The sequence below is a fragment of the Lissotriton helveticus genome, chromosome 6, assembly GCF_964261635.1.
Source record: "Lissotriton helveticus chromosome 6, aLisHel1.1, whole genome shotgun sequence".
NCBI lineage: Eukaryota > Metazoa > Chordata > Amphibia > Caudata > Salamandridae > Lissotriton > Lissotriton helveticus.
Window position 1 is genome coordinate 113695253 of NC_136067.1, and position 20796 is coordinate 113716048.

The 20796-nt window shown below is 51.4% G+C and overlaps 1 protein-coding gene across 5 annotated transcripts in view; it reads left to right on the plus strand.

Moving 5' to 3' along the window:
* The window catches only part of LOC144762305 (exportin-5-like), a 2106094-nt gene that overhangs the window by 381069 nt on the left and 1704229 nt on the right, over positions 1-20796 (plus strand). For all 5 annotated transcript variants that reach the window (XM_078647454.1, XM_078647456.1, XM_078647455.1 and 2 more), the window contains exon 8: positions 16203-16285. In XM_078647454.1, coding sequence (XP_078503580.1) covers positions 16203-16285 — 83 coding nt within the window. The remainder of the gene's footprint in view (positions 1-16202; positions 16286-20796) is intronic.

Below are 20796 nucleotides of genomic sequence, written 5' to 3' on the forward strand. Positions count from 1 at the left end.
AAGAAATACAATGCACCGGATAATTCACCAGCATGTCTGATAGGTCAGCATAAGGCAAATTCCGTTATCTCCCAAGCAGCACAACGCCGAGCACTGAACCCCTCCTCTCCATTGTCGGCTTCCCCTGATCGGGATGGGAGACTCCATTGGGAAGAAAGTTTCAACCACGGCGGCCATGTCCGTACAGCTAACTCGCTGGCCATCTTAGGCCGCTATGATAGACAGATGTGGTCAGACATCTCTCCCTTCATCAAGATGTTACCTGAGCCCTCCAAGGCAGAAGCGCTCAAAATCCTCCAGGAGGCAGAACGAATCTCGGCTGAGATTATCGATTCTGCTGTGGATGTTGCGTCTACTGGTTTTTGGCAACTGGCCGGTGCTGCGGTCCTGCGGCGACAGGGCTGGTTGAAATCCACCTCATTTCGTCAGGAAGTTCAGATGAAAATAATTGACCTGCCTTTTGACGGCGAGTCTCTTTTTGGCCAGCATATTGATGATGCCCTCCAAGCCATTAAAAAAGATACTGAGACAGCAAGATCTCTCGGTACTCTTCAGTTTCCGTAACCGCCTTTTCGAGGCTGTGGATCCTTCTCCAGTCGAGGAGGCTATAACCAGTCAAGACAATACCAGTCCTATCAAGGTAACCAACATTACTCTTCTCAGAGACAACAGTCCTTCAGGTAACAACCAACTACATCATATACACAGAACAGAAAGAAGTCCTCCAACCGCTGGCGTGACACGTCTAAGAAGCAGTGACAACTGCTACCTGCTCTACCGCTCATTCCTACAAAAGTTGGAGGAAGGATCACCCATTTTTACTCAGCCTGGTCTGCTATAACCACAGACAAATGGGTCTTGGACATTGTGGCCAGAGGCCACGTTCTACAGTTTGTCAAACTTCCTCCGAATTCTCCTCCCAAAGACCCGCCTCCAGCTTATCTCACAGAGCTTTTCTCTCAAATAAATTTGATGATAAGGAAGGGAGCGATCGAAGTGGTTCCAAATTACAAAAAGGCACCGGTTTCTATTCCAGATTCTTTATAATAAAAAGGAAATCTGGAGAATGGCGCCCCATTCTGGACCTTCGTTCCCTAAACAAATATCTCAAAAAGAAATCCTTCCGGATGTTGACTCTCCAAGAAGTCCTTCAACTCTTCACTGTGGAGGATCATATTACCACCCTCGACCTCCAAGACACTTACTTTCATGTCCAGATTTTACCCAGACACAGAAAGTTCTTGAGGTTCAGAGCCGCTGGGAGGGACTTCCAGTTCAACGTCCTTCCCTTTGGACTACATTCCGCGCCCCGTGTCTTCACCAAGGTATTGGCACCGGTGACTGCATACCTTCGGCTAGAGGGGATTCAAATTTTTCCTTATTTAGACAACCGCCTTATCAAGGCGAATTCTTTCACAGTTGCAAACGCCCATACTCAGAGATGTCTGTCACTTTTCCAATCTCTGGGTCTCCCCATCAATCTAGACAAGTCTCACTCATCCCCTCGCAAACAAGAATGTTGCTAGGGGCCACCATAGACACTCTAAGGACACAAGCCTTTGTCTCAAAGAAAAGACAACAAAAGCTTTGCAAGCTTGCCCAACTACTACGATAAAACAAGCATTTGCAATGCAATAGGTCTCGCATTACGAACGTTTGAGCCATTGGTATTGTAAATGACAAATATTTTATTTATGTGTTGGTTTTGAAAATAGCGAAATTAATAGCTTTGTCATTCACAATGCCAGTAGCTTTCACTTTCACAAACGTGACATCTATAATTTGTAATGCAATATGTGTTGTATTTACATGACTTAGATGTATTAATATTACAAATAACAATGGCTTATATTTTTTTTAATAATTAATACTTAAATAAAAGTTATTGTAATTTATAATGGCAATAGCTTAAACTTTTGAAAATAACTTTTTGGAAGATTATGTTCAGTGTATTTTATTGTGATGAAAATCCAAGAACAGCAGTGAAATATTAACATCTTTTTTGACATTTGTAATAAAGCTTGAAACATTGAGAGAACATATTAGAACCAGTTGTTGTTGAATGGTTGCACAGAGTGATGCTGTGGTGTTCAGTGGTGCTGAGTGATGCTGTGGCTTTCAGTGGTGCTGAGTGATGTTGTGGCATTCAGTGGTGCTGTGGCGTTGAGTGGTGCTGAGTGATGCTGTGGCATTGAGTAATGCTGTGACGTTGAGTGATGCTGTGGCGTTGAGTAATGCTGTGACGTTGAGTAATGCTGTGACGTTGAGGGATGCTGTGACGTTGAGGGATGCTGTGGCGTTGAGGGATGCTGTGGCGTTGAGGGGTGCTGTGGCGTTGAGGGATGCTGTGCGCTGAGTGGTGCTGTGTCGTTGAGTGGTGCTGTGTCGTTGAGTGGTGCTGTGTCGTTGAGTGGTGCTGTGGCGTTGATTGGTGCTGTGGCGTTGTGGCGTTGAGTGGTGCTGTGGCGTTGAGTGGTGCTGTGGCGTTGAGGGGTGCTGTGGCGTTGAGGGGTGCTGTGGCGTTGAGGGGTGCTGTGGCGTTGAGTGGTGCCGAGTGATTCTGTGGTGCCGAGTGATTCTGTGGTGCCGAGTGATTCTGTGGTGCCGAGTGATTCTGTGGTGCCGAGTGATGCTGTAGCGCTAAATGATTCTGTGGCGCTGAGTGATGCTGTGGCGCTGAGTGATGCTGTGGCGCTGAGTGTTGCTGTGGCGCTGAGTGTTGCTGTGGCGCTGAGTGTTGCTGTGGCGCTGAGTGTTGCTGTAGCGCTGAGTGTTGCTGTGGCGCTGAGTGTTGCTGTGGCGCTGAGTGTTGCTGTGGCGCTGAGTGATGCTGTGGCGCTGAGTGATGCTGTGGCGCTGAGTGATGCTGTGGCGCTGAGTGGTGCTGTGGCGCTGAGTGGTGCTGTGGCGTTGAGTGGTGCTGAGTGATGCTGTGGCATTGAGTGATGCTGTGGGAAGCTAATAAGGAGGACAGATAGAGGGTAGGAAAGAGAAAGGAGAGAAGAGGGGTGAAAGAAGGGTTGGCGTGGAGATGCAGAATACTCGACCCAAAGGTAATCAGAGCGCTTTACATGAGCACCAGTTGCATTATGGACGGACACATTCTGATTAAGTGATTTTCAATGCTTATTTATTTTTGTCCTAAGATATATAAGAGAAAATTAACCGGCATCTCATATTAACAGCAGGTATTCAAACTGTACTGTGGGTGAACATGATGCTTAAGGATATCAAATCTATGCTTTACAAAACAAAAGCATAACTCCGAACAGTTACAGGTGAGCAAACCTGTGTATTTTCTCGGAACATCATTCAATAGCTCTAATGCAGTTTAGGTTTCCAAAATAATAGAGGTGGGTGTAACAACAATAAGTGAATGCCGAGATTGTTAAAAAGAACACACCTAAATGAGAAGCGTGAAGTGAAAATCAATATAACGGCACATGGAACTTTATAAAGCAACCACTTAAATTAGGGAAGAAAGTAAGTTGCTAAAAGCCCTCATAGATGCTCGTCAACCAGTGAAACCAGATGCTTTCACATTTGAAGTGTGCGCACAAGAAACACAGGGGACAAGGGAGAGGGCACGTGAGAGGACGGGCACCAGGAGAGCGAAAGAGTAAGCAGCACCCGATAATGGTGGGAGAGGTACAGACAGGGCCTTAAGTAGAATGAACACGGCAAGCATTCTTGTCGGGAACTGATGAAGTTCTGCACTCACTGGTTTTATTTGTTTTGGAAGAGGAGCAGAGTCTGCGCTTGTTGGATGCGGCATTGCTGTGGGGGGGTGGGGGGCGGTTGAGCAGCAGCCTTTGATGTCTGATGGTGTAAGAGAGACAACTGGCATTGCGCAGAGGGGGGCGAGGGAGAGCATTCCTTTGAAGTCTGAAGCTCTCGCTGTGGCGGGTATGATGCATGCGACAAATGGTGGTTGTGAGGTGGGGGGGGGCAGCGGAAGGGATTCCTTGGGAGCAAATGGGTGTGAGGCTACGTGCGTCTCACTCGATTGGATAACATGAAGTGCACGTGAAGTCTGGTGCTGCGAGGCTGATATGTTTGACGAATGGGAGCGAGGCTGATGGGTTTTGTGCACGCGTGTCTCACACGAGTGCACCACATGAACTGGACGTAATCCGCTTGGAATCCGCTTGGTCAAAGAGTTTGTTTCCCCTACAATGTCAGAGATATAAATAGCTCGACCTAAAAAGTGTGTTTCTGTCCAACAGTTCAAGTCACTTCTGGGGATGCTCTCATCCTGCATTCCCCTGGTCCCCAACTGTTGTCTCAAGATGAGACCCTTGCAAGAGGAGCTCAACAAACAATGGCTACAGGTTTCAGGGTCCTTCGACGATCTCATCCGCATCACTCCTCAGATACGGAAAGCATTGCTATGGTGGTCTTGCAAAAGGAACGTTGCAGCAGGCCTCTCATTCCTAGTGGAGGCTCCCAAGTTTCGTCATCACCCCGGACGCCTCCCTCGAAGGGTGGGTCGCGCACCTTCAAGGACTCCGTAAACTGCAAATGGAATGCTCATCAGAAGACTTGGCATATCAACCTTTTGGAGTTGCTAGCTGTTGGACTCGGCCTCGTGGCGTGGTCCTACCCCTCCCGCATGGCGGGCCCGGGACGACATCGGCCCTCCGTCGACCCGCTGTCGACCCCCCTGAACACGAACCATCGACGAGAGCAGCCCCCCTGGCAACCCACGGCTCTCCCCCCTGGGACCCCGGCGGACCCTGCTCGCCAACACTGCCGGTCCGGCGACCATGCCAGGCCACCATTTCTGGCCCGACTCCATCTTGGGCCCACCACGTCCCGAGCACATGGCCGCAGCCATCCCTGGCCCCGGCCCAAGCGAAGCCCAGACATCGAGGCACCAAGATCTTCCCAGGTGGTAAAGTGGCCACTTGGCGGATTCCCAGAGGAGGGGAGGTTCGATGGGCCTCCAGCCGTCCCCGGACGCCTGGTATCGATCGCCCTTCAGCCTCCCTGGGCACTGGCTCCTCCCCACTGCTGGGTGTCTGGACACCTTCATCCCGGCCCCTCTGACCCCCAGGCACGAGGGTCCGGACATCAAGGGACTCCAGTCCTATATCTGGGCCAGCCCTGGATTAGGACTTCAGTTGTATCTTGGAGTCGAAGCCCTGCTGACCTCGTCGCGGCTGATCCTGATAAGAACTCTGGAACCTGGAACCTCTGAGCCCTGCTGACGCTGTCGCGGCTCTTGCAAGCTGAACCATCTTCGAGGCCCTGCTGACGCTGTCGCGGCCTGACCGAGCTGAACCATCTTCGAGGCCCTGCTGACGCTGTCGCGGCCTGACCGAGCTGAACCATCTTCGAGGCCCTGCTGACGCTGTCGCGGCCTGACCAAGCTGAACTATCTTCGAGGCCCTGCTGACGCTGTCGCGGCCTGTCCGAACTGAACCATCCTCGAGGCCCTGCTGACGCTGTCGCGGCCTGAGCCCTTGAACTATCTACGCACCAGTTGGTGCCAAGACTGTCCCGCTACCCCCTATCCCCGAAACCAAGACTTTACGGATCCCTCGATCCCTGCCTGCTAAACCTGCCAAGAACTTGCCTTAATTACTTATATAAAGATTCTTGTGAATATTCCTCCTGTGTGGTGTCCTTCTGTAAGTAGTGTGATTGCTCAAGCTGGTACGATTGTAGGAGAGGAGCCTCGCCAAGGAGGCCTCCCTACGGCGCTCGGCCTATTCCATAGAGAGAGGTGGGTCTCGGGGCGGGCAGTCAGACACCTTCTGTCTCCCCTGGGATCGCCTTTCCAACATTGGTGGCAAGCGACGGGATCCGAGCCCGCGCAAATCGTACAGCGAGTAACTCGCCACTACTAACAGAGACACACAGCAACCATGAGTACTAAAGAAGCCGGAACGACCGCAGAATTCCAGAAGGAACGATTAGAGGATTACACCCATAAAGAACTCAAGCAATTCTGCAAAGCCCTGGGTATCGCTACCACCGGACTAAGCACCAAAGACGATTTTAAAGAAGCGCTGCAAACATGGGTGGAGACCGGAGCGACTCCGCCTCAAACTAACGATGACATTGTCCTAGAGGTACCCCTGAGTACAGTCATAACCCCAATAGAAGAAAGAACCGCCAACGGAGAACCGGGCCTCTCCCATGAAGACGCCCGAGAGCGAGAGAGGAGTCGGCTCCATGAACTAGAGCTCGCCCGACTCCGGCTGGACGGGGAACTCCAATTAGCCGAAAAGAAAATGGCTCTTGAGCAACTACGATTAGAGGGAGACCTAGAAGAGAGGCGGAGGCAAAGAGAATTGGAAGAAAAAAAGCTCACGTACGAACACGAACGTGGCCTCAAAGAACTAGAGATCAAAGCCAAGATCGAAGAGGCTGGCGCCGCGGTAACCCGGAACCCTCCACCTCCTGCCGACCCGAAGGTCCACATTCCCAAGGATATCGTCAAGGAATACTACAAAAATGACGATATCCAGCAATGGTTCAAGGCGTATGAAGTTGCCATGACCGCGCACCGCATCCCGCGAAAAGATTGGGGTGCCGGCTTATGGGGGCGATTCGTCAGCGAAGGAAGAGACACCCTGCTAGAGCTGGCCGAGGACGTGATGTCCTCCTATGACCACATGAAGGACGCCCTGCTCACCCGGTATGGCCTCACCCCCGAGATGTACCGACAGAGGTTCAGAGACTGCAAGAAGATCCCCGGTACCACGTGGGTGGAGTACGTAAACTTTTATAGCCGGGCCCTGGAAGGATGGATAAAGGGCAGCAAAGTGTCCACCTACGAGCAGCTGTTCGACCTCATCGTTTGGGAGCACCTCTCCAACAACTGCTTTGTCGAGCTCAGGCAGCATCTCCTCGACAGCAAGCTGACCGAGCCCCGAAAACTCGCCGTCGAGGCTGATCGATGGGTGAGCACCCGGGTCCCCCGGACCCCGATAGGAGAAACGGGACAGAACGGCCAGGGGCACCCCCGCCAGCGTGGCGGCGGAGGAGGCCAGAACAGGAGCCGAGACTTCCCGTCGGCCCCGGGCCGGAGTCCGCCTCGGGGGTCCCCCCCGAAGAACACTTCACCATCCCTGACCAGAAGAGGGCCCCCACCAGCACGGCCGGGGCCCCACCCGAACATTACTTGCCACAGATGCCAGCGGACCGGTCACTATGCCAGTGACCCCCTCTGCCCCATGAACCAGCGCCCTGGCACCACCGGGCCTCCGACCCGCCAGTTCGCTGCTGCAGCCCTGGGGGAAGGGGGAGAAGAAGACGAAGAGGTCTACAACGAAGATCATACCGAGTATGAACCGGCCGCCATGGCCCTAGCCTGCCTGGGCGAAAGAGACATGGTCCCCCAGGCCCCGCTACAGAGGAACACTCAAAAGTACCGTCAGTGGGTCCACATCAATGGACGACGGACTGAAGCCCTCCGAGACACGGGAGACAGTGTGACGGCCGTCCGCTGCCACTTGGTGACCCCCGAACAGATCATACCAAACGTGCGATGCCCCGTGAGGGCCGCCGACAACTCCGAGACTCTGTGTCAGATGGCCCGAATCCCCTTCGAGTGGGGGGGGGTGTCGGGCACGACGCCCCCGTGGACTGCCTCCTGGGAAACGACCTCAAGAGCTCTCCCTGGGCCCAAGTCGAACGGAGAGAGCATCTCGGAATGATGGGACTACCAGAGTGGGTCTGCGCGACGACCCGATCCATGACTGCCCGGGCCCTGGCGGCACCCGAGGCCACCCCAACTGAAGAGCCAGAGTGGCCCGCGCCACGACCGGCCGCAGTCAATGAAGAATCCGACCCCGAGCCCGAGCCATCGGGGCATGACCAAGAAGGCAGAACCGAACTCAGCGACATCCCCGAACTAGCCCAATGGCGCCAAGAGGGTGGTCCCACCCGAGAACAATTCCGGCAGGAACAGAAGGCCTGCCCCTCCCTCGAGGGGACCCGGCAGCAAGCCACCGCCCAAGCTGCCGGGGACACCTCGGGGTCCCACTGGGTCTACTGGGACCACGGCCTCCTATACAGTGAACAGAAAATTGCCGAGCTAGGGGCCAGCCGAGTGTTGGTGGTCCCCCTAAGATTCAGAGACTTCCTTTTGAACCTAGCACACGATGTGCCCCTTGCCGGGCACCTGGGGCAGGACAAAACGTACAGCCGCCTGGTGACCCATTTCTACTGGCCGAAGATGCGCAACGAGGTGCATAACCACTGCCGCACCTGCCCGACATGCCAAGCCAGCGGAAAGAGCGGGGGGAAGGTGAAGGCCCCGCTCCAACCCTTTCCAGTAGTGACCACTCCCTTCGAGCGAGTGGGGATAGACATCGTGGGGCCCCTGGACCCCCGAACCTCGCAAGGGCATCGCTTCATCCTCGTCCTGGTGGACCATGCCACCCGCTATCCCGAAGCCATCCCCCTCCGAACCATAACGGCTCCCGTGGTGGGCCGAGCACTGATGGAGATCTTCTCCAGGGTGGGGTTCCCCCGAGAAGTCGTGAGCGATCGGGGCACGAACTTTATATCAAAGTATATGCGGTCCCTGTGGCAACAGTGCGGGGTCACGTATAAATTCACCACCCCGTATCACCCCCAAGGGAATGGACTTGTGGAGCGGTTTAACCGGACACTCAAGGGGATGATCCAGGGCCTAGAAGAGCCCCTCCGCCGCAAATGGGCCGTCCTGCTGCCCTGCCTCCTGTTCGCCTATCAGGAGGTACCACAGAAATCCCTGGGCTTCAGCCCCTTTGAACTCTTGTACGGGCACCCTGTCCGAGGTCCCCTCAGCCTGGTCAAAGAAGGCTGGGAAACTACAGTCCAAGACGCACTGCCGGATGTCTACCGGTACCTCCTGACCCTCCGAAGCCAGACTCGGAAGTTCCGGGCCCTTGCCGAGGCCAACCTTGAGGCCAGTCAGGAGGACATGAAACGCTGGTATGACCAGAACTCTTCATCCATCGAGTTCGAGCCGGGCCAGCGGGTCTGGGTCATGTCCCCGGTCGAACCTTGTGCCCTCCAGGACAAATGGTCAGGCCCCTTCAAAGTGATCGAGCGCAAGAGCCCTGTCACCTATCTCGTGGACATGGAGTCCCCCCGAAACCCCTTCCGGGTTCTGCACGCCAACCGGCTCAAGCCTCATTTTGCCCGCACAGAGCTGAGCCTGCTGCTAGCTACCGACGATGGGGCCGAAGACGACTCCGAGCCCCTGCCCGACCTCCTAAGGTGCGCTGAGAAAGACGGCTCCGTCGAGGGAATCTCTCTCTCCCCCGACCTGACCCCAGCGCAGCGCCGAGACTGCCAAGAGCTGTTGGGGCAATTTACGGACCTGTTCTCCCTCACCCCCGGGGTTACCCAGTGGTGTGTCCACGATGTCGACACCCGGGACAGCCAGCCAGTGAGACACCGGGCCTACCGAGTTCCCGACCGAGTTCGGGCCTGCATCCAGACAGAAGTTACCAAGATGCTGGCCCAGTGGTCCTGGTCCCCAAAACCGCCGCACCGGGCACCCCTCCAGAACTCAGGTTTTGTGTCGACTACCGGGGACTGAATGCTGTTACCAGAACCGATGCACATCCCATCCCCCGGGCTGATGAACTAATCGACCGCCTGGGAGCCGCCAAGTACCTCAGTACCTTCGACCTCACAGCCGGGTACTGGCAGATCGGCCTCACTCCAGGCGCCCAGGAGCGATCGGCATTCTCCACACCAGATGGCCACTTCCAATTCAAGGTGATGCCCTTCGGAATGAAAAACGCCCCAGCCACCTTCCAGAGACTAGTGAGCAAAGTGCTGGCGGGGCTAGAAGAATTCAGCGCCGCCTATCTAGACGACATTGCAGGGTACAGCCTCCACTGGGCCGAGCACCTGAGGCACCTCTGGGAGGTCCTGATGGCCCTCCGACGGGCCGGACTAACTGTGAAAGCCAGCAAGTGCCAGATAGGTCAAGGATCCGTGACCTACCTGGGACACCAAGTGGGGAGCAGCCACGTGGCTCCCCTCCAACCCAAGATTGACGCCATCGTGGCCTGGGAGCCCCCGGTCACCCAGACAGCCGTCCGAGCCTTCCTGGGGCTCACTGGATATTATCGGCGATTCATCAAGAACTATGGGAGCATTGTGGGGCCCCTCACTGAACTGACCTCGAAGAACCGGCCTCAAAAAGTACAATGGACACCCACGTGTCAGGTGGCCTTCGAGACTTTGAAAACAGCCATGTGCACCGCCCCTGTGCTCCAAGCCCCTGACTACAGCCGGGAGTTTGTAGTCCAGACCGACGCCTCGGAGCACGGCATCGGGCGGTCCTATCTCAGATTGACCCCGAGGGGATTGACCATCCTGTGGCCTTCATCAGCCGGCGGCTGCTGGCCAGAGAGTAGCGATGGAGCACCATTGAAAGAGAGGCCTTCGCCGTCGTGTGGGACCTCAAGAAACTCAGGCCCTACCTCTTCGGCACCCACTTCCGGGTCCAGACTGACCACCGGCCCCTGCGGTGGCTGATGCAGATGCGGGGCGAGAACCCGAAGCTGCTGCGCTGGTCCATCTCCCTCCAAGGGATGGACTTCACTGTGGAGCATCGCCCTGGCGACGACCACGCCAACGCTGACGGCCTGTCCCGATTCTTCCGCCTCGACGAGGAGAATCCCCAGGAAGATGGGTGACTCTCCCCGCCTTCAGCTGGAGGGGACGTGTGTTGGACTCGGCCTCGTGGCGTGGTCCTACCCCTCCCGCATGGCAGGCCCGGGACGACATCGGCCCTCCGTCGACCCGCTGTCGACCCCCCTGAACACGAACCATCGACGAGAGACTGGCCCTCTTGCCAACCCACGGCTCTCCCCCTTGGGACCCCGGCGGACCCTGCTCGCCAACACTGCCGGTCCGGCGACCATGCCAGGCCACCATTTCCGGCCCGACTCCATCTTGGGCCCACCACGTCCCGAGCACGTGGCCGCAGCCATCCCTGGCCCCGGCCCCAGCGAAGCCCAGACATCGAGGCACCAAGATCTTCCCAGGTGGTAAAGTGGCCACTTGGCGGATTCCCGGAGGAGGGGAGTTTCGATGGGCCTCCAGCCGTCCCCGGACGCCTGGTATCGATCGCCCTTCAGCCTCCCTGGGCACTGGCTCCACCCCCCTGCTGGGTGTCTGGACACCTTCATCCCGGCCCCTCTGACCCCCAGGCGCGAGGGTCCGGACATCAAAGGACTCCAGTCCTATATCTGGGCCAGCCCTGGATTAGGACTTCAGTTGTATCTTGGAGTCGAAGCCCTGCTGACATCGTCGTGGCTGATCCTGATAAGAACTCTGGAACCTGGAACCTCTGAGCCCTGCTGACGCTGTCGCGGCTCTTGCAAGCTGAACCATCTTCGAGGCCCTGCTGATGCTGTCGCGGCCTGACCGAGCTGAACCATCTTCGAGGCCCTGCTGACGCTGTCGCGGCCTGACCGAGCTGAACCATCTTCGAGGCCCTGCTGACGCTGTGGTGGCCTGACCAAGCTGAACTATCTTCGAGGCCCTGCTGACGCTGACGCGGCCTGTCCGAACTGAACCATCCTCGAGGCCCTGCTGACGCTGTCGCGGCCTGAGCCCTTGAACTATCTACGCACCAGTTGGTGCCAAGACTGTCCCGCTACCCCCTATCCCCGAAACCAAGACTTTACGGATCCCTCGATCCCTGCCTGCTAAACGTGCCAAGAACTTGCCTTAATTACTTATATAAAGATTCTTGTGAATATTCCTCCTGTGTGGTGTCCTTCTGTAAGTAGTGTGATTGCTCAAGCTGGTACGATTGTAGGAGAGGAGCCTCGCCAAGGAGGCCTCCCTACGGCGCTCGGCCTATTCCATAGAGAGAGGTGGGTCTCGGGGCGGGCAGTCAGACACCTTCTGTCTCCCCTGGGATCGCCTTTCCAACACTAGCGATCTTCCTGGCTCTGAAATCTTTTTGCACCATCATTCTGGCAGCATCAGTGTTGATCCGCATGGGCAATACAACAACAAGTATGCACTACCTAAACAAACAAGGAGGGTTGTCCACTTTGCTGTCCCAGCAAATCTGGGATTGGGTGATCCGACATCGAATAACTCTGGCAGCGGTCCATGTCCTGGGAGTATCCAACATCCTCGGGGACTCCCTAAGCAGGTCGACAGCGTTCAACCACGAGTGGGAGCTCCATCAACCAACGTTGGATCGTATATTTCAGAAGTGGGATCGACCCGATTTGGACTTGTTCGCGATATGTCTGAACCGCAAATGCCCATTCTATGCAAGTTGGCTTCCCCAACAAGACTCATGCGGGCATTCGGGTTTTTTGATGAACTGGTCGCAGACCTATGCCTATACCGTTCGTTCCCAGGGTGCTACGGAACATGAAGAAAGAGCCTTGTCGCCTACTTCTCATAGCTCCCAGGTGGCCTCGCCAGTTCTGGTTTACCGAACTCCTCCTTCCATCCGAATGCGATCCCATTCAGTTGCAACCAATACGAATCTCCTATCCATTCACAACAGGCAGATCTGCCTTCCGGATCCTGCATCTCTGCGTTTAGTGGTGTGGTGCCTGAACACTTTGAATTTGCTCACTTAGACATTCCTTCAGAATGCAGGGAGATCTTAGCTAGCGCTAGAGCGCCTTCCACAATCAAAACCTTCATGCTCCAATGAAAGCGATTTTGCCTGTGGTGTCAAGCCGCCAACATTCACCCAATCCATGCAAAACCAGAACAACTTTTGCCTTTCTTTTTACATCTGGCAAGGGCAGGCCTTTCCCATTCTACTCTTAAGGTATTCTTAGCGGCTATCTCAAGATTCCGACAGGATGGTTCACGCTCTCTTTACTCCTCTAGGATCATTCAACAATTCTTCAAAGGATTGTTTCGTATGTTTCCTCTCATCCGCCTCCCACCTCCACCCTGGCATCTTAACATTGTTCTGTCACAACTCATGCAACACCCCTTTGAACCTATTCATAGGGCTGATTTGAAGTTTGTTTCATGGAAGATGTCTCGTCTGTTGGCTCTCAAGTCAGCCAGGCGAGTCAGTGACATTTAAGCCTTCACTATTAAACCGCCTTTCCTTCAATTCAGTAGGAACTCGGTATTGCTCCGCCTTAACCCCATTTTTATGCCTAAAGTACCTTCTGATTTCCATCTCAATGAACTGGTCATTTTAAAGACTTTCTTTCCTAATTCTCAATCACCTGCAGAAAGGACTTTACATACTCTTAATGTCAAAAGATGTCTAAAATTGTATTTACAAAGGACATCCTCAATACGAAATCTGATCAGCTTTTTATAGCCTATGGAAAAAGGCGAAAGGACACCCAATATTCAAACAGTCCATTGCCCGTTGGATTTCTGCTGCGATCTCTTTCTGTCATCAGCAAGCGGGTAGATCTCTACAGGCAACTCCGTGAGCACATTCTACTAGAGCAATCTCTTCTTCTACTGCTCTTTTTGCTGGTGTGCCTCTTCATCAAATCTCCAGAGCTGCAACATGGACCAGCAGGCACACCTTTACCAAGTACTACTGTCTGGAAGCTGCCAGCAATGCAGATATGTCTGTGGGACAATCGGTTCTCCCTAATCTATTTAAATAAGGTGAGCCTCTGTTCTTCCCTCCTCCTCATTGATGCATACTTATGTACATATCTTTTATATTTATATATTTATATATTGTTACAGATATACACATGTTTATTTTATAAGGTGTTGATATAAATATATATTTTATATATCTGTTTCTTTGATGATCTCACAAGCATTATTATGGAATTTCTGCTCTTATTCAAGCATGTGAATCTATGAAAGATACCCCAATACTGGAGAAGAATAAAAGTTACTTACCTGTAAACTGTGCTTCTCCAGTATTGGTATCTTTCATAGATTCACTTTCGATCTCACCCACCTCCCCTCATAGGCTCTCCTATGCTCTTTTACGCTTATATCACACTTGTGCTGGAAAATCTGAGAGCCTGAGCCTCTGAGGAGAACATTCTGGAGGGTGCGGTCGCCTGATTGGCTGTAGTTTGGAGGGTGCGGTCGCCTGATTGGCTGTAGTTTGGAAGGTGCGGTCGCCTGATTGGCTGTAGTTTGGAGGGTGCGGTCGCCTGATTGGCTGTAGTTTGGACTATATATAATGACTCGGACGAGTCATGAAAGAGGAAGATTTTTTCCTAATAACTTCTAGCTATTTTACTTCCTGGTTCTAATTTACCTATGATATGGTTATTTTATGCATATTTATTGCTATTTTAGGGTACCATGGGACTTCCACTCCAACAACAGGGAATAATTCAAGCATGTGAATCTATAAAAGATACCAATACTGGAGAACCACAGTTTACAGGTAAGTAACTTTAGTCCTTCCTGTCCTCACCCCCTTTTGGCGGGAGGAGCTGGGAGAAAACTTAGACATAATAGAGGATGTGCCCCCCCCCCTGAGGCGAGGTGAAGTACACTTTTCAGTGATGACTATCTTAAAGATGGTGGGACTTATCCAATCAGGGCAAGGTCTATGTCCCCCTCCCACAGAAGGTGGGAATAATAGTGGGTGTAGACAACCCAGGTAAAGGGCCAATTGGCCCCTACCTGCCACTCCCTTATAACACCCCTAAATCTAGTATTTAAGTAGCATCCCCAGACCCTGAACTTCAGTTCCTGACAACTTCAAAAGAGCCAGACACGTCAGAGTCGCACTAGCAGAAAAGACTACAGAGAACTACTGACTTGGTCCCAGCCCTACCAGCCTGTCTGCAGCCCTCGATGATCCTGCACCAAAAGACCACTAGTCCTACAGCCCAGCAACATCCAAAGACTTGGGAGGACTGCCTGCCTTCGACAAAGACCAAGATCTCCAGAGAACAGTAGACCTGTTCACAAATAAACCATCTTCAAATAAGACTCTGAGCCCTGAAGAACCACAAAGCCTGTCTCCTGTTCAGCCTCTGCACCCGACGCCTCGGGCCGAGTTCAAGTGGCCTACTGGTTCTAGCGAGGTTTCCCAGTGCTCCAGAGTCCAAGTCCACCGTGAGCTGACCCCTCCTGGCCTCCTCGATGTCGCCTGCAGCCTCTGCACGGAGACCCTCCCAACCGCGACCTACTCTGATGAGCTGTTTCCGATGCCAAAAGACACCCCTTCACCCGCCCACCCTCTAGCTTGGTGAAGAAGACCTTGGTGTCTCTAAGTCCCCGAGTGTCGCAGTTACCTCTGCAGCTGTTGGTTCCCTTCAATTGGCCTCCTGGCCTGAGCCTGAAACCTGCTTACTTACCTGTAAGCAGCTTCTGTCTGATTTCCCCCAATCCCCATTGATTTGCATTGGGGAAATGACCTTGAACTTCACTGTGCACCCAGCCGCCCCTGTGCCGCAGGTGGTGCACTGTTGGTACTGAACTGGACCTTGCCATCTACTGACCTTAACTTCAGAAGACTGGTCTTGTAATTCGATGTTATCCCTATCTATACTGAATGTTTTCTTCCTCCCTTAGGTTAAGACTGAAAATTGCACTGTGTCCATTTTTGAAACTGAAAAGTATTTCTGTTGAAAAACATATTTGCCTATGATGAAGTTCTGTGGTTCTACAAAATAAATATTACCAAAGATTTTTTTAATAAATTGGTCTTGGATTTGTTCATTGAGTGTGTATCTCATTTATTGCCACTGTGTGCACAACAAATGCTTAACACTACCCTCTGATAGGCCTAACTGGTCGCCCACACTACTACAAAATAGAGCAGTAGTATTATCTACTTTAGCCTCTGTAAAGCCTTTGGGGATCCACTGGACTCTGCACAATGTACCTCTGTTTGGTATAGTATATAGAGAGCCAGCTTCCTACAACCCTGCTTTAGGTTACTAACTTTTTCAACCTTTTTCCAACAATGATATGGGGACTTATGAAGGAAGGCATTCGTTGATGCTGGAGATGGGTCTTTTCGTTTAAGAGCATAATTTACATTGGCTATATTGTCTTAGTAGTTTTTCCTACTCTAAGAGTATTTACTTGGAAAAATGAAAAAATGCTCACTCAAATTCTTTGGGTACCAAGACCCACTTAAATGCTGCTTCTTTGGTGATTGTGGTTATATTTTAATCATACCAAGGATCCCAAACATTTTCTGCCATAACATGAGCATGAAGGTACTGTTACTTGTTTATGCAATGTAGTTTAAATGTGTCAATATATATGTGACCATGCCTTTCCTTGCTTATGTCCAGGCTGTTCAATTTACTCCCGGCAGAAAGCCTCTTCTTCTGTTGTTTGAAGATTCTTCTACACCATACATCTTCTCTTCTGCACAGTGAGTACCCTCTCCTAAAGGTTTCCTTTCACGTAGCATTTATATAGGATGTTTATGGAGGACGGGCCTGGTCTTAAGGGCCGTAGACCTCTGGATAAAGCAGCAAGAGTTTAGGGCAGACAGAAAGTTTAAGGCATACAGTAAGTTTAAGGCATAATGTGGAGGAGATGCATATCAATAAAGAGATAACATAAAATAGAGGGAGGTACCCTGATACTCGGAAAACGGACGGGGTGAACAATATGAAGCAACACAAGGTATCCCTTTTCAAGGAACTATGTTATAGGTAAAAATCTTCGTATATAAGAGTTTACCTAAGTATGGAACATGTGCTTTATATGGATACATAGCACATGATCCATATTTAGGTAACCTCTTGTATACGGAGATTTTTACCTATAACATAATTCCTTGAAAAGGGATTTTTTTTTTTTTTTTTTTTTGGAGAATTTGTAAAGCGCAACGGTCACCATTGCAGGCATCCTGGCGCTGATAAGATCAGAGGAGACGGACATAAAATTCACAGGAAGTGTGAGCTTACAGGTGGGTTAACAGGGTAATAACCAGGTTTTAATCCTTCTTCTGAACGGGAGGAGTTCAGTGAGGTGCCGAACCTCAACAGGGAGAGTATTCCATAGTCTGACAGCTGCCACCTCAAAGGATCTACCTCCGGCTCGGACTTTCCTGAATCTGGGTACGACTACCAATTTAGCCTCAGAGGAGCGAAGCTGTCGTGTTGGAGTGTACCAGGCAAATTTCGATTGTAAGGGGGCTGGGCCAGTGCCATGGAGAGCTCTAAAGACTATGCAGAGGGCCTTGAATTGTATCCTCTGTCTTATGGGCAGCCAGTGCAGTTTTGCCAGGGCGGACGGGCCATGAGATCTTGGGATAACTTGTGTATCAATAGAGAGATGCCTTGTCAGTTACTTTATACCTGGTGATAAATAGGGATGTCAACAGTTTACGATCTTTGACACTTTCTAAGGGCAAATATGTTAAGGAGAAATGGAGCAATGACAGTTTTGAGCTGGTAGATTTTCTATGAATTCTGCAATGTCTCAAATACAGGTCTAGTTTTCCCAAAATTTGAGGCCCACACATGAATGCTTGTTTGCCTGATTTTTTAATTTACCTGAACTTTGAGCCATCCTAGGTTTTGGTTCAGCAAGGCCTCAAAAAAGATTTTATTGGCCAAAGAGGGTGTCTTTTTTACTGTGGCCGTCTTGAAAAGTATATAAAAGGCATTAAAAAGAATTCCATCCTGGTGAGGGAAGCCCAGGTAGATCTGTCAGGGTGGGCGTGATGTGGAAAATACCATGGAGAGTGGTTAGAGGGCTGTTGGACAGACTAGCGTGGTGGTTTCCTTGTCACTGTTTATAGATACAGCCTGCCCAATCATTTGGAAGGGCTGAGCAGACTCAGAAGTTTGGAACTTTTTTAGTGGGTACTTTATTTAAATGACATATGTAGGCTGTTCTCCCTATATGAAGACTGTAGAAGGAAAGGACCATTGTGAGCTATGGATGAGTAAGAGCCGCTCGCATTGACCCACATCTCCCAAGGCACCACAGTCTGCACGGCCCTGGCACCTTTCTGGTGGCTGCTGTTTGGAAGGGGTGAGGAGTGAGTTAGTTGGATCGCTCAACATGGAATTCAGAGGCGTGAATGCAGATTGCTTCTCTGGTTGAAGGATGCCAGAATTAAGCTGCTTCTTTGTCTATCTGGTGAATGGCATCGCTCTAGAAAGGGGGCGTGGTCAACTGTATAACCAGCTTAGCAAAGATAATGGAAACAGTCTTTCCAAATCCAAGGTTGGGTTGAGTTCTTCCTGTGATGCTGTTTCCTGCCACTGTGATACATACAAAGACTTTTCTTGGTGTGTTATGCTTAGTGGCCCACTCTCTCCATATTTGTCACCACTTTCTTCATTCCTTTGATATCATTTTGTCACAGATATTTGCTCCTGGCTTTGACCAGCTTTTGGATAGCTTCACCTGTAGCTCACTCTTTACTTTTTTCCTGCTTCTTAATGTCACAAAGAGTTTGGTGCCTTGCTTATTCTCTTCAATAAAATCTTCAACTGTATTCCGGATCTATAAAATTGCGAAGGAGGTTTTTCCTCTTTGTATATTTCTCCTTCCAACTGTGATCGCTGAAGGACAGACTTGAAACTTTTCTTGTGTCATGTATTGCAAAGGGTAGCACTGTGGCTGCTGGGAGCAGTCACCTGTTCCTCGAGCAGCCAGGCAACAGGAATGCAACTAAACTGAACTTTACAGCATCCAGACGTCGACAGAACTTTTCAGCGTCCAGTCAAAAAACAAAGCCCATTATTAGGTCTCGCCTAGTCAGCGCGCATGTGCTGCTCTAGGAGGGCCTTTAGCCATCGGTCTTCACTTTTGAAGCACTGCACTCGTGCTTGTGGCGGTATCACCTAGCAGGAGCCAGCAGCGGCGCGACCAAGTTTATTACAAACATATGGCTGCTGCTCGCTCCCACAAAGTGAATGGCACCAAAAGGACAAGTGCAGTGCTTCAAAAGTGAAGACCGCCAATCGCGATGCTGCTTGCTTGTGGCATCCTTTATCTTCAGTCATGCGCTGTTTAAAGATGGGAGTTATTATAGAGCTTGGTTCCATCCTGACTTTTTCCATTTTGTACATTCATTTGTACCTGCCCGCGGCTGATATTAAGGGCATTAGCACGAGAAAAAATCTCTGGCGCTCGCTCACGCTCTCTCTCTCTCTCACACTCACACTCACACACACTCAAGCATGCACACTTGTGCTCACACACTTTCGCTCACACACACACGCACACTCACACTGTCGCTCACACACACTCTGTCAAACGCTATCTCTCGTCTAAATCTCACCAGGGCTGCTCATATTGTTGTATTCTGCTTTTGCAATTCTCCATACAGGCAGATCTGTCGATTTTGTGTTTTTTTCTACTTTTATTTATTTTCCAATGTTTTATTCATGTAGCGATAAGACGTTCGGTTCTGCTGGAAAAAAGATTCAGAATGTGTGTGTAGCTTGCATTGTAGCTTGCATTTTTTTACAATGATTAAACGGCACACGTCATCAAACAGGTAAGGTATTTCCACACAGATTAAATTCTAGCTGTGAAATGCAGCGTGCTGGATGCTCGAGTTGCACTCTGCAGATGTTAACAGTAGCATCTGCTGAATAATAAAAAGGCCATACAGGTTTCAGGATAAATTAGAGCACGAGCATAGCAGCAAGAATGTGAATAGACCAGACGGGCTAGTTTGGTAGCGCATTTTAAGAATTGTAGTTGAAGTTTGTAAACTTCATGAGAAAAGCCTAGTGCTCATAGTACTGAATAAAAAGTACATGCAGCAAAACACCTCATTCTAGACCAGCTCACTACTGTTTGCAGTCTGTCACTCACCCCTCACCTTCCTGGCACTCACCATTCACCCCATTGGCCTGGCAGTCACTCCTCGCCCCTGGCACTCACCCTTCTCCTTCTCTGGCACTCAGCATTGACTCTCCGTGGCACTCAACTGTCACCTCCCTGACACTCACCCTCGACCCTCCTGGTACTCCTACTTCCCCCTCCCTGGCACATATCCTTCACCTCCCTGACACTCACCCATGTCCCTCCTGGCATTCACGAATCGCCTCCTTGGCACTCACCCTTCACCTCTATAGCACTAGCCCTTAACCCCCCCCCCCTCCTTGGCCTGGCAGCCACCCTTCGCCCCTTGTACTCCTACTTTCCCTCCCTGGCATTCACCCTTCCCCTCCCTGGCACTCACCCTTGACCCTCCTGACTCTTGCGTCTCACTCCATAGCACTCATCCTTCATCTCACTGGCACTCAACCTTCATGCCCCTGACCTGGTACTCACCATTCACTTCCACGGCACTAGCCCTTCACTCCCCTGGCCTGGCAGCCAGCCCCTGGCACACATACTTCCCCTTCCTTGCACTCACCCTTCCACTCCCTGGCACTCACCCTTGACCTTCCTGACTCTTACGTCTCATCTCCCTGGCACTCACTCCTGTCCTCCCTGGCACTCACCCTTCATCCCCCTGGCCTGACAGTCACCCTTGTCCCTCCTGGCATTCACTCCTCACCTCCTTGGTACTCACCCTTGACCCTCCTGGCACTAGCCCGGTTTCCCCCAAGAACAGAAAATAACAAGCACTGGCATAGCCAAAAGGTCGCACTTTTGGGACCTTATAAGTATTTAGTTATACAGCACAATATCCTTGGTGCAACAACATCAACTGTTGCATGGCTAAACACTTATAACGTCCCAAAGGCAAGACCTATTGGCTATGCCAATGCTTGTTTACATTGGTTGTACTACTGTGAGAAGTCATAAAGCTTCCAAGCTCAGGGCCGTTCGTAGACCTTGGGCTTTGGAAAGTCACAATGAAGAGAATTAACTCTCTTTTCTGGTTGAATGATATATGTAACCAGTATCTACGCCTGAATGAGAGCCATGCAGATATGAGTTAATGACCATCATTGAATG